This window comes from Alternaria dauci, chromosome 1, assembly GCF_042100115.1.
Source record: "Alternaria dauci strain A2016 chromosome 1, whole genome shotgun sequence".
NCBI lineage: Eukaryota > Fungi > Ascomycota > Dothideomycetes > Pleosporales > Pleosporaceae > Alternaria > Alternaria dauci.
This window is the reverse complement of record NC_091272.1, coordinates 3,034,476-3,048,126: the sequence shown is the minus strand read 5'-3', so window position 1 is coordinate 3,048,126 and position 13,651 is coordinate 3,034,476. Positions and strand designations below refer to the sequence as shown.

The 13,651-nt window shown below is 52.8% G+C and overlaps 5 protein-coding genes across 5 annotated transcripts; 1 reads left to right on the top strand and 4 right to left on the bottom strand.

Annotated features, from left to right (window-relative positions):
- Window positions 1-132: 132 nt before the first annotated feature.
- Window positions 133-2,666, bottom strand: ACET3X_000950 (uncharacterized protein; the record flags this gene model as incomplete). The annotated part of the gene is made up of 6 exons (XM_069448302.1): window positions 133-520; window positions 585-987; window positions 1,504-2,102; window positions 2,155-2,236; window positions 2,292-2,514; window positions 2,652-2,666. 6 exons carry the CDS (start codon window positions 2,664-2,666, stop codon window positions 133-135), a joined length of 1,710 nt encoding a protein of 569 aa, XP_069311192.1.
- Window positions 2,667-4,333: 1,667 nt separating this feature from the next.
- Window positions 4,334-5,975, bottom strand: ACET3X_000949 (uncharacterized protein; the record flags this gene model as incomplete). The annotated part of the gene is made up of 2 exons (XM_069448301.1): window positions 4,334-5,221; window positions 5,274-5,975. 2 exons carry the CDS (start codon window positions 5,973-5,975, stop codon window positions 4,334-4,336), a joined length of 1,590 nt encoding a protein of 529 aa, XP_069311191.1.
- Window positions 5,976-8,833: 2,858 nt separating this feature from the next.
- ACET3X_000948 (uncharacterized protein) lies at window positions 8,834-9,766 on the top strand (the record flags this gene model as incomplete). The annotated part of the gene is made up of 1 exon (XM_069448300.1): window positions 8,834-9,766. The coding sequence occupies one exon, from the start codon at window positions 8,834-8,836 to the stop codon at window positions 9,764-9,766; it is 933 nt and encodes a 310-aa protein (XP_069311190.1).
- Window positions 9,767-10,163: 397 nt separating this feature from the next.
- Window positions 10,164-11,525, bottom strand: ACET3X_000947 (uncharacterized protein; the record flags this gene model as incomplete). Its single annotated transcript, XM_069448299.1, has 1 exon — window positions 10,164-11,525. One exon carries the CDS (start codon window positions 11,523-11,525, stop codon window positions 10,164-10,166), a length of 1,362 nt encoding a protein of 453 aa, XP_069311189.1.
- A 709-nt stretch (window positions 11,526-12,234) lies between these two features.
- ACET3X_000946 (uncharacterized protein) lies at window positions 12,235-12,788 on the bottom strand (the record flags this gene model as incomplete). Its single annotated transcript, XM_069448298.1, has 2 exons — window positions 12,235-12,574; window positions 12,625-12,788. The coding sequence occupies 2 exons, from the start codon at window positions 12,786-12,788 to the stop codon at window positions 12,235-12,237; spliced, it is 504 nt and encodes a 167-aa protein (XP_069311188.1).
- Window positions 12,789-13,651: the final 863 nt, after the last annotated feature.

Genomic DNA, 13,651 nt, shown 5'->3' with positions numbered 1-13,651 from the left:
TATAGTATATTGACACAGGACGCAGTTGATACGCTCAGGTTACATTGTAGCACAATCAAACAAGGGTATCCTCACATACACATCCCCGGAACGCCGTTCTTTCTCCTGAACCAAGATTCAAGCCCGGTTATCTTAACCGGGAAGCTCCGCCTCTTTGAAAATTGGTATGTTGATGTCAAACTCCTCATCGCACTTTGCCACTCTGCCCAAAATACAGTTGACCTTCTTCCTTGTCTGCTCACTCATGTCCGCCACGTGCGTAAGCGCGATATGATTCATCAATGTTTCTACGCCGCCATAAACCCCCGTTACCTTGTCCTGTGCTAGGCAAAGCACACAGCCAAAATTGTCGTCATTCGAGCTAGGGTCTGATGCTTTCTTCTTAACATGGGACTTGGCAAGGAAGATCCATCGATAACGTATTCCCGACATGGAGATCTTGACTCGGGGGTCCACAATTTCGACAGTTTTGCCCTTCTTGGTGGGATGCGGGGCAGTGAAGACGTCACCTGTGAAGGTGCTGCAAATGTAGAGGTACCAAGTCAGTGTATGTCTTGCAAGCATTTCGTACAGTCATAACCTACCATGATTTACAGCCCCAGGTTTGTTTTGTATTATAGTAACCCATGGGCTGAGTGCGAACGGTGATGCCCTTCTTTGGGTCCTCTCTTACAGCCCAGGCACCTTTACAGAACCCCCAATAATCGTTGTCCTTGTTCGGGCGGCCATTCATCATTCTTTCTCCGCCAGCAGGTCCGCCCTGTATAGTATCGGATCTGATGCTGTTGCGCATACGATGGCCTGGAAGGATACCGATCGGAGCAGAATTATTACTGTCGGACGAGGCGATAGAGGGCGTGATGCTAGCGTGTCGAGGGCGGAAGACAGCTGTAGACCCTAGCGCCGAAGAAGGAGAAGCTGCGTTCAGGGGAGCATACGCAGTCGTTTGGGAATCGCTGTTACTGCGTAAACTAGATGTACCACGTTCTGTTGGAGGTGTCACGTAATACTGAGGGTGTGTTGGTTTACTAATGTCCACATCATCCTCTTCGTTCGGCACGTTGTATGGCTGTAATGGGTTATATTGTACTGGTGACATAGGCTGCAGCGGAGGGGAAGAATCTCGGTGCTGTCGCGATCCGGGCCAGGGCATATGTGTTGGTGTTTCCGCGTCATTCTTGGGAGAAGTGGTCGATGCCACATTAGTTTGAGGACGTAGCGGTGCCAGTGGTGCAATAGGTGATGGTGTATATCTGTCTTCTGCAGTTGTATAGGGAGACGCATACGGTGAGCCTCTATAGGTTTCATCATGTTGATCGTATAACGACATTGGAGGCCGGCCATGATCACCCTGCGATGAATTGGAACTGTTGCGACCGAGGGAAGCCGCATTTGACTGCGCTGAGCTAGAGGCGTCCGACCATCGAGGATGTAGTGATTTCGTTTTCGTTTGTGTCTGGGGATATGGACTGTTTATGGGAGAGGTTTGATTGAACAACGGACCATAGGGACGTTGGGGTAGGGTCCGGTCTTTCTCTTTCATCGCTTCATCATATAATTCTCTGTCATTGAGCATGGTCAGGGTATCGCGTCTGGCAGGATGGCCTCCGCTATGCAAATGGCCTCCTGGTGATCTTTGCTCGTTCTCAACACTGAGTCCTTGATAAGAACTTATCATGTGTTGGATATCTCTCAGAATAGATGCACGGTCGCTAGGGCGGAGTCCATCCAAAGCTAAAGTGAAGTCCGGATCTGCAGCTTGAGCAGGAGTGTAGGCCAGCCGAGAGCTGCTCGACGTATCTCTGGCAGCTTTGTTCGTGCAATAGTCGGCCAAAGTATGTCCCGTGCCTCCGGGATCCATTTGTGAAAGGAGAGCTGCGGCAGGGTAGTTGTCCGATAGTTGGTGGATCTTGCCGTAATCATGCGCTTGCGCGGTCCGCATAGTTGCGCCCGTATGGTCCTCCCCAAGCGGCCACAATTGCCGCACGATAGGCCTGGCTATGTATATTCTCTGCTTCAATTCGTCCAGTGTCGTCAGTGTCTCTGTTCGTTTCGTGATCGAGGCTTCGTGTAAAATATGTAAATTGAGAGGTAAGACTCCACTGGATGTAGAATATTAGCATTACACCAATAAAGGATTGGCGTACTACTTACTTCGTAGCAGCTTGCTGTAAGCTATTGATGATCTGAGCCTGTAGCATGAATCCTATGTGGTAAAGGCGCTCTCGAGCAGTATCTGCGTAAACGTCAGCCCTGGAGCCTGCTGAACGCCCCTCTATCACAAAACTCACCATCTCCTATGCGAACGTAGTCGCCTAGCTCTCTTTGATCTTGTTTGTACCGTAGATCAATCTGTTGCTCCCCTGCCACCAAAGAAGCTTGTAGCTGCTCCTCTTGCCAGTCTTGTTGAGCTTGGTTGAGGGCTTTACGAGCGCGACGCTTCTGCTTGACAAGTTTGAGCAGCTCTGATCCACCATGGAAGGCAGACACCACAGCGGAAACCGCTGCGACAATCTAGGTGACAGTAAGCAACAGCCAAAGAGTGAGGCTGTTCTTCGTGAACATTGAGTATTCGTGTGCCCAGTTCAGAGGCTGGAAAGGATATATATAGAGCTGCAGAACGATGTCAAGGACGCAAGATATCAACTTACTTCAAGACCGGACATCCTCAAAATGCTTGTTTCCCACTGCTGCAGTCGTTGGATTTTGTGGATTGGCTAGACAGCGCGTCCAGCTCGTGCCAATACCATTGGCGCGTAGCCTTGGATTGGGAATCCTATTCGTCGAGTCGAAGAGAGTCAAGGCCGAGTGGTTGCCAAACTGGCAGTTCCGGCGGACTTTCGAAGACCAGGTTCACTAAGCCTGAGAGAGTATCCAGTCGTGTGCGGTGGTAAGCCTTCCAGGGTACTTGCTTGATCAGCGCGAGAGCAAGCAGAGCTAGGCGTCGAGCCGTCGCGTGGGGACGATTCTGTCTAGATCAAGAACACTGATGCTGGAACAAAGTGAGATGATTGTAAAGCTAGAAGGGAAGCTGCGCGGAAGGTTGGAGAGGGTCCCATGTCGTTGGTACTCAGCCTCACTCGAGCCAGGATGGATGGCATGCGACCGCTGTGTACATTAGGCTAGGCCTTGGGTGAGCCAGCAGTAGGCGACAGTATTGCTTGACCGAGGTGCAGCGGCCACTGTGCTATCTGGGGAGGTCTCTCCAATGACGGAACTGTGGCTGTAGCGCCAGGCAGGCTGTGTGGTGTCGCCTAACCTGAAAGCGAATGGCATCATGTATCACACAGCACGGAAGACTTGGCCGATGGCTCTCTTGCAATCATGTTTGCGACTAGTACGGCTGGAAATCCAATAGATGTACTGTGTCCTTAGCAGGATGGCTTATCGTACTGGAGGTGGCTTGAGGTTTGCTAGTAAAGAGGTGGGACTGATGATGGCCTGCGCTCCTCGAAGTCGCCCCAAGTCCATCTTTGTATAGAACGAACATAATGCTGCGCGTGAGGTTCAGGTTCTGGGGGCAAAAGGCTGGAGCTTGGTGACTCCCATTGAAGCTTGGTATGGACGGGCGAGAGGAGATGAGAGTGCGCCTTCTCGCCTGTCGCGCTGTCGCGGGATGTCGCGAGCGGGGTCGTTCGCGCCATGGCCACCACGTCGCACATGTGCCCTATTGAGATTCCGAGACGAGTTACCGCCATGATCTAGGTATACAGAAGGATGTTCTCTTAAATTGATACACCCGACACCAATCCACACCTGTAAGGAATTTATCCGCGTAAAGCTGACATTTTTCCCAGAGCAAGGCATGCAGTTCATCCGTGGAGTTCACCGGTTGGCCCCATTCTAGGAACTCGGATTTCGATCACACAGCCTTAGACAGTAGTAGTCTGAAGCTCTCAAGCTGCTCTCAAGCTGCAGTAAGCAACGCAGTAGCAATGGACGTATTGGTGCAAGCCAGAAAGTATCATTCAAAAGCCTGGAGGCTTTTCAGCGGTATGCCATTTTTCCGCCTAACACCAGTTCTTTCCATCTAGCTCCTTCAAACCGACCAGCAGTATGTCTAGGATCATTCTTATCCCTATATATATGAACACAAGGAAGCCCATGGATCTCCTAGAGAATGCAACCAGAACGACCCCCGCTTACAAGAAACACACCGCATGAACCCAAATGACAGGCGAGTGCATGTGCAACTCAGACTGTGTCAGCGCGCAACGCCAGAGGAACACCAAGTCCCGATCGCTGGAAACGCGAGTCAACGTTGACAGACATATGAAAAAAAGTTCGGGTTGAAAAAAAAAGGAGTTTTAAGAAGTGAAGAAAGACACAAAGTCTAGGCATCCTCGAGTTGCACTCTCTGGCTCTTTCGATTCCTGACTTCCACCATCGTAGGCGTCAGAGCCAATCGGTCCACAACGCGATCCTCATGTGGACTTGTCATGGTACGAACTATAGCTCTTGGGCTGTTTGTTCTGCTGACAGATACACTCCTGGCAACGCCGACCATGGCTTTCGCCACAGCGACTTCTTCCGTCCTTCCTTCCCTTCTTCTCGCTTGAATCTCTGCACGCTTCTCACCAAGTCTGCTGGCAGAATGCGGTGGAGTTGATAGACTCTGCAATCGCTGGAGAGGCGAGGGCGCATCGAGGGGAGCCGAGGCCGGGTGTGATGAGAGGGCGCTGAGTTTCGTGACTCTTGGCTGTTTCTGTGAAGGAGAGCGTGAAAGTGGGGTGCCTGGCACACTGTTGGGCATCAGACTCTCACTTCTTTCAGCCTTGTTTGGCTTGGAGCAAATCTCCCACTCGGGCTCTCGCTCATCGATATGTACCTTGATGGGTTTGGGACGAGCCGGTGATGTCTGAGCAACTATGATTGTGATTGATTCGGCCTCTGACTCGAAGCTGCGGATCGAAGTAGGGGTCAACGATGGCTGCAGGTACGGAGATGCGGCAGGCATCAGTTTTGCAGAATCAATCTGTATCGTTGGATTCTCTGCATTTTGCGCAAAGGATTGCTGAAGTGGAGTTTTCGTGGGCATTGTTCTAGATCGTTTGAGATCCTTCCTACTGCGGTTCATGATGGATCCAGCGAGAGGTGATGGAGCGCGGTTCGGGTTGGCGCAGGGGAAGAGTGAGAGTCGTGGTGAACTAGACGCTGGAGTAGGCGACGTTACACTGCGTTGAAGACCGTAATCTGCAGTAGTCTCGTTGTTTGTCTTGTCCTAATGTGCTATTAGCTGAGGTCCGATGTGGCCCAACCCCTGGAGTACATACCGCTGCTGACAACTCCTGCAATGGCTTGACCTTCTCAGCGTTCCCTTGTCGCCGTGCCAAGAGGGATGATCGGCTAGGGTCTGACTGCAAAAGGTTTCCGAACATGACACTGTATCTCTCCATCGTTATGTCGGGAAGACTGACGTCAAGAAGAGGCCCACCATCGTCAGCAGACTTGGTCAGACCTTGCGGTGCCGCGTTACTGTTGGTTTTCGACACATCAACCTGTGGCACAGGTGGGGCGTCGTCTAGCATGTCTCGCTCTCCTAGATCTGGCGTTGTAAAAGAACGTTGCATGGACTTTTTAGGTCCTTGTGCTGGGACACTTCCGAGCGTTACTGCCCGTTCCCTGGTTGCAGATGTCTCTGGCGGCGATTGAGGCGGATCAAACTCCCCTGGTGCCCATTTGCGTGATGCTCTGATGTTGGGCCGGTAGGTAGGCGGGGACACGCTGCGCAGTTTATCCCTCTCCTTTTCCTCTGATGGAGATGCCTGAGGCTCGAGTGCTTCGTCATCATGGTGGCTGTCTGCGCGAGGTGTTGCAGTAACGGTCTGCGCCAGCTGATAGAAGGAGGGTTTTTCCGTTGGCGGTGGAGGTGCTTTACGGAATAACGACTTCCATCGACTGAGTTTCGATTTTGATGCCTCTGGGCGGCTGGTCAGGGAAACCGAGGACTCGTTGGGTTGGCTGAGCATCGCCATTGGAGAACCAGGAAACTTGGGATCTATTGTTGATATCGCCACCTGAGACGACGCTTTCCAGTGTGTGCTGGAGGTAGGCGACCCAAGAGCGATACCAATTACTCCCTGCTCTTTCGTGGCGTCCGGACTGTAGAGTACAGTTGTCGAAGTGGTAGGCGATTGAAAGGAATGGATATGGTCCTGAGAATAGATCGATGGTACAGGATTTGTTTTCTTATGGAACATGGGTGGACGCTCTCCAGGTCCACCTGACGTGCTTGGCCGTTTTGCCATGTCCGGAACTCCTAGATTTCCTTCAGTCCTCGAATCGGAAGTCGCTGCCTTGTATTTGTCAAAGTCTGTTTGAGGACCCTTAACGGGCGGCATTGAGACCCCATTGTCTTGCTCCGTGGCGTCCCTGCGATTGTTTCTTAGAAACCTCAGTGATTTCGACCTTGTAAGCATCCCGGGCATCTTGAGTTTCAAGTTCGTTAGAGTATCGGAAAGGTAAATTGAGGTTGAAGGAAAGACTAGAAGATATGAGCGCACGCGTAAAGGAATGGACGGCTCTATCGAGCCAGAAAGATGGAACAGGCCGCGACACAGTCGTGGGAAGGTTGGAAGAAGAAGAGATGCAAAGAACGGAGGGATTTGCGCAAGTATCACCACCGGTCCGCCAGGAAACGAACCTGGCGCCTCCACACATCGCTGTCATCATACCAGCGGCAATCATCAATCCACTTTTGCGCGTCTGAGAGAAATTGCAGAGTCGAGAACCCGTCACGAGACCAGGGTCAGGGTAATGCACATTGTGTGAGATGGGTGAATTCGATTGGCTGCACGGCTTGCCACGCCAACAATACCCATGAACATTGTCAGGATAACCTCGTAAATGTGTTTGCAGGGTAGCGATGCCGGGGGAACAAGCGACAAATGCTGCAGGGCTAAGAAGTTGTGGATAAGCACAAACCTGGTTTCAAGATGACGCTGGGCCGAGGAGCAATTTCGCGATCCGCCGCCAAGAGGATCTGACCGACATCACTGGCCGTGGTAAGATTGTCCAGCAGTCAAGGCTGCCCACAACTCAATGTGCTACGAGACGACAGAGCTGAGGTGTATTCGTGCGATACGAGACCTCCTTCTAAGAGACACACACAGGTACAACGGCAAGCACGGCGGCACTTGGCTGCGGTGAAGCACCAAGTGCTCGCCCGCCTGTGATCGTCGGGAAATGAGGCCCCAACACACCATGAATAACGGCGCGACGTCTCGGAAATACCCAGAGATTGCGCGCGAGGTCTCGCCGCCTTCCTAATCAGAGCCAGGCATGTATACGCGCGACGGAAGATTGAAACAAGACCTAACGGCCTTGCCTCAGGCACTCGCGCAGTGCTGTGTAGGCGGCTAATATTCCGTACATGTAAAACACATCCCATCTGTGTATCCTCAATCCAGAGGATATACCGAAGGCGAGTGTAAGCATCTTACCTGCCATACCCCACAGCACCTGGGCATACTCGCGTAGCGTGCCGATACGCCGCTTCGCAAGCTCACCGTGCGAACAATCGAACGACCGTTCTCGAACCTTTGAAGCACAATTTGATGCTGGCCGTCGCACTATGCTCGAGTGCACACGAAGACGCGTGTCAAATGCAGAGTCTTGCGAGGTGTATTAGCGACCGATGTACTACCTAGCCTGGTCAGCCTTCAAATGTTAGGGAGACACGGTTTACCTCTTAGGAGAAGCGCATCGCAGGTTGGAATCGCGAACCTGATATCCTTCTGATCAGCAATATCTCTCCTCTTCATTCTGGCCACCGTCTGGCAACACATGCGAAGATCACAACGGACTCGAGGTCACATTCGGCTCTTGCTGTTGGTCGCTTTCTCCTTACTCGTGTGCTGCACAACACGCGTGCTCATTTCTTCTCATTTTCGTACTTGCGCGAGTCTCTCATGATAATTTTGTGCCGTGAGTCGTATGGGTGTCGTCGTCCTCTGTAAAGGGTGGCACGGGAAAGCAAGTCAACAGACTGCTTGCTGTTCAAAATAGCAACACATGTAGGTCATGCATCCAAATCGTATGCACCTATTTTGGCGCGCATAGCTAAGATTTATCAGCGAGGTTCTCCAATACTTATCAACGTCTCTTCTAGATAGCGCGAGAGTGTTTACTAATCAAGCAACTCACAAAGTGTCCATGCGGGCATTGGGAGAGAATTGCGGGGGCTCCGAAGAGCGTCCGGAGAGAATTTGTTCAGTAATCTTCCCAGGTTTGTAATGACTTTGTATGCATGTCGAGGCTGATGGAATGGCCGTCCCCAAACATGTAATGTAAGAAACCTTGGTTTTTGTATGGTTTCGATCATGACTTGGCGAGCTGGCGCGTCGTTACAATGCGCGCCTCAACCGACGGGAAGGAGGATACTAGTGAACCTTCCAGCCATCACATGCCTCAAGCGCAAGCTGACCACAAGAACTACCGTACCGAACGACGGTCATGTCTATGGAGAGAAGAATAGCGGAGACACCTTCGCCCGATCGGCGACGAGTCTAGCCGAAACTCTATCAACAGACCGACAGGACCACTAATTGGATTTCTCTTGTGGCTTTTGTCCCATGGATCAACCAGGTCTTCCAGTTTAGGTTGTAATTGCCAATTTTCGGACCAAAACTGCGAAGTGGTAACAGCGGCGTCTACCGTTGTCGTGTTTGAAAGCAAGTATATAAGGTTAGCACCACTTCCGTCCTCACCGCCCAACTACACCACGCAACTATCAGTATTTGACAACAGCTAATCTTTTCTGCTCAGCCATTGTCTTCAGGAATCTGACAATTCACCACTCCGCACAAGTTACTACCTACCGCCAACCCTCAACATGGTTTTCAATCCCGAAAAGGACATTCCTGATCTGTCGGGAAAGACGATTATCGTGACAGGCGGCAGCAGTGGTCTCGGAAAAGAGAGCGTCCTCCAGTTTGTCAAGCACAACCCCGATAAAGTCTATCTCGCCGCCCGAACCAGCAAGCGAGGCAATGCCGCCATCGAAGAGATTGAACAACAAGTCCCCGTCGCAAAGGGAAAGATACATTACCTCGAGCTGGACACTGCATCTCTGGCGTCCGTCAAGCAAGCCGCGGATCGTATCCTGGCCGAGAACACACGGCTCGACATCCTGATGAACAATGCCGGAACCAGCGGAAACCCCGCAAGCGTGACCAGCGACGGCTACGAGATCCAATTCGGTACCAATTACATGGGATGCACACTCTTCACCCGGCTCCTCATGCCACTGCTGCAGAAAACCGCCGAGCAACCAAACAGCGATGTCCGCATCATCAACCTCAGCTCCGAACTCTTCAAGCAAGCACCCGAAGAAGGAATCAAGTTCTCTACCCTCATGACATCCGCCGAGGACATCAACACCGTGGCTCGCTACGGCCAGTCGAAACTAGCAAACTATCTCTTTAGCAAGGTCTGCGCACAGAAATACCCAAACATCATGTCCATTGCTCTGCATCCCGGCGTCGTCAACACGGGTATCTGGGACAATTTGAAGACCAGGAAGCCATTGCTAGGAATGGCGCTTTCGTTTGTGTGCAGTCCTTTTATGACTAGTATACCTGATGGCGCCAAAGTGCAGTTGTGGAGCAGCACGGCGCCCAGGGACAAGGTCAAGAATGGTGCTTTCTACACGTCTGCTGGTAATGGCAAGGAGTTCACGCAAGCGATACTCAGCAACGATAAACTTGCAAACGAGTTATGGGAGTGGACGGAGAAGGAGTTTGTGAAGCATGGGTATCAGATGTAATCTTTTGTTTGTCCCGTCTGAACAGACATGTTTACTTTGGGCGTCTTGAGATACCAACTTGTACATGTACAGAGGATTGCTATTCTTGGAGGGTAATAATGACGGAACACTATTTTTGCTCGACTGTTTTGCATACTGGAGTGAACCGAATCGATTTAGTACCTAGAAACGCCAATGACGGTACAGACGTGAAGCATCCCAAGGGACTAACGAAAGACGATATCGTACTGCATTTAGACACATGATACACATCCTGCCTCACAGATATATTGACAGAGAATTCACGCATCCATAGAAACGCCAAAGTCCGTTCGGTCTCGAAAACGTATCAAACGCCGCCGATATGAGACTTGAAAATTCATGGCCAAGTGTTAACAAAAAAACGTAATGTTACAGCTTACACTAGAGCCTGCGCCTGTTGACCCGATCTGCCCAAGTCCACACTTTTGTGATATTGTTTACATGGCAAGTCTTGATGTGAGTCTTGCTCATCGTCCTCAATGTCAAACATGCGCTTCAGCTCCTTGCACGCTACCAAGTATTGCTGTCGAGCACCGGGGCTCTCCCTAAGAGGGTTGGGGGCCTTGTCCCAGCCATGCGGTACACCGGGTACACAGTGATAATGCACACGCTTTCCAAGATCCTTTTGTAGGCGATCGCGGAATCGTTCACCTTCGGCGAGAAGCATGTCCCATTCACAGCAGAAGAGGACAATGTCGTCGGGAAGCGCCTCAAGCATGTGCTTGGGTGCCATGCCGGGGCTGAGCCATGGGTGTGCAAGATCGAGCGAGGGTGGTTGGAGGTAGGAGTCGTCGAAGAGATCGGTGAAGACAGCGGGAAGGTTCTGGTCAACCCTTGAGCAGGTCTCTCGACGCTGCGCGCGAGTTTGTGTATAGTCAGTAGGTGGATAGAAGGATACTATGCCTCTGATCTTGAGAACAGTGTTGGACGCTTCTGTCATGACTGACACGCCCGAGTTGTCTTTGTACGAGGATACTAGGGATAGCGAAGACGCGCCTGTCTGGCGGAGCATAGCAATACGATCGAGGCGAGACTTCTGGCGCACGAGAGGGACGCGAGAGCCGTTCGGCGTGAGGTTCTGGCCGAATGCGGAGGGAGGCTGGAGGACAGCGTTGGGAACGTTACCGGCGCGGCCATCGATGATCTTGGCGCCAGATGTGGTTCGATCGAAGAGCTCGCCCTGCAGACACAGCGGAACGGTAAAGCTCATGTTGCCTCCTGAGGAGAAGCCCGATATAGCGAACCGATCGGCGTCGAGCATCAATTCATCGGCATGCTGTGCCAGCCAGAGCACCGCGTCGGCACCGTCCTCGACGGCTGTAGGGAACGGGTTCTCGGGCGCAAGGCGATAATCGACGCTGACGACGACGGCTCCAACCTCATCGACGACGACTCCACACCAGCGCGCGTCGTCGTGTGCGGTTCCGAGAACGAAGCCGCCGCCGTGGAAGTTGACAACAACAGGGTATTTCTTAGTACCCTTGAGCTTCTTATGCTTCTTGTATTCCCTGGGCACGTAGAAATTGAGGCGGAATTTGCCCTTCAAAGGCGAGACGGTGGCATCGATGTCTCTATGGAAGGCCGGCTTGGGTGGTCGCGGTCGGGCGAGACGATGGAGCATCATGCCGATGCCCATGAGAACGCGCCAGAACTGCGCCTGGACGTGGAGCACCCATCGGGGGCGGGTGCTCGTGTGCTGTGGTGGTGGTGGTGGTGGGTTGTCGACGGCTACTGTCATGTTGACTGTTGATGGCTATGTCGGTTGAATCACCCCAAGCAGCGCGCCATCAACGAGGCCGCGGGCGATAAAAGAGTCGAAAGGGGGCTGTGCTCGTGGCAAGCCGAGTACGCAGGGGCAGACAAGTCGTGTTTAGTGTCCCGATGCTGTGGAACGAGAATTGGTTGCTGCAGCAGCTTTCAGTTTGGCGTGTCACGTCAATGGTTGTCGCAAGCCTTGGGATTCTAGAATTGTGAGACCTAAGGCGCGCATTGGTCTCCGATAGGCGATGACGTAGACTAATCAGCCGCCAGCCAAGCGTCACCCCATGCATACGCCATCGCGTTTTCACCCAATTTGGGAAGCACGCAATGAACGTCGCTCAAAACTCGGTGTGAACGGCATGAATTCATGCCGCTCCTAGTGATATTACTACCGACTACGTTGTGTGAGTATGTGCAGCTACGAAATGGAGCCTCCAGAACACAAAGGGTAAAGCCGTTACCCCAAACTAAAAGCAAGCAAGCCGAGACGGGTATATGGCTGCTCAAGTCCTCAGAAAAGCGCCAGACGCTCACCTATTGATGCTGCCAACGGCCATAATACAAATGTAGACATGCATGAGAGGACCGGAAGCCGAGTCGATATCAGATGTCAAAGAACGCCAAGAAGTTGTGGATGCAAAACATGTGAAGAAGAGTCGACAAGAGAACGGGTGCGATGGACGCAGTCACGCATCGACAAACTCGTACTCGTCATCCTCAGGAGCCACGTGTCGCTTGGGCCGGGGCGTCTCGTCGTACAGGTCAAGCACCTCGTACTCGTTCTTGACCAGCTTCTCCGTCTCCTTGGTCTCGAACCGCTCAACAGCTTTCTCGAGAGCGTAGTTCAGGATCTGGCTGCCGTGGCTGGGACCCCGGTGGGCATCGAACGAGTAGGCAATGTCGGCATCTGGAGCAGGCGCAGTCGACGGGTGCTCAACGTCCTCGTCAGCCGACGACTCGTCGCTAGCGGAAGCCATGTCCTTGTTGAAGGCGGCGCGCGCCTTCATGGGGCCGTGGGACGATGCCCTGCATCCGTCAGTCCTGATGGTCCATCCATGAGAAGAGAGGCAACTTACTTGACGTGAGGGTACAGCTTAGCCGGGCGCGGCTTGCCGTCTTCCTCTCGCCGTCCAGGGCCGAACGACTGTCCATGCGCCCACTTCGCCCTGCTGTTCTTGTCGCGGTTGAACTCCTTGGCATCGCTGCGGAGGTCGCCGGTGAAGGTCTGGGAAGTCGACATGGCGGTGTTGCGGCTTGGTTCGGTAATCGAGGCTCTGATATGTAGAGTGACTGGCTGGTAGGGCGCAAACGGGGAGTGTGTGAGTGTGTATGCTGAAGCTAGCAGGTAGATTAGGTGAACTAGAGGGAGTAAACAGTAAGAAGTGACAGGCACGACAGGTATGGCAAGGTAATATGGGCGGATAGAGGGAGGCGCGGCTGATGACTAGTCGCTGTCTTATGAATGACTCCAAGAAGTGACTCAGGATGATGAGGTCTGATCGGGCGTCGCGAGTGGCTATGCAGGTTCTTATGGTAGATTACGGCTCGTGTCCGGGCCAGGCAGTTGTTTACTCGCGCCGTCTTGATGTCGTCAAGGGCGTAGGCACCGTCCCCGCCTTAGTCGTGGTTCCTGATAAGGGGAGCTGTGGGAGCTCATGACCCAGCTTCTAGCTTCCGACTCGCCGAGGCCCATTTCCCGCTTTAGCCCGAAGCGCATCCGGTTTGACGCTGCTGCTCATGATGCAATCATGGCGGTTTCAGACGGCTTGGGTGGCCAACGTGGGCGAGCTGAAGGCTGCCGTGTGCCTGGTTGGTGTCTAGGGACATGCGTGAAGCTTCCCAGCTCTCAGCTCCCAGCTCCCAGCTCTCAAGCTCTCAAGCGCCCCAAGCCGTGCTCCGGCTTCCGATCGCCGACCCCACATCGGCCCTCCACACCTCAGACAGCAACAGTCACGGCATGCATCCCAACAACCCCAGCTTATTACATGACGCCCTTTTACCACGCAGCCTTGATAAGAGCCCGGACTCGCCCGCTGTGGCCGTGCACTTGCTGCTAGCTTGGAATAGTAACCTGTTGTAATTACCATGGTTGAACAAGGCAGC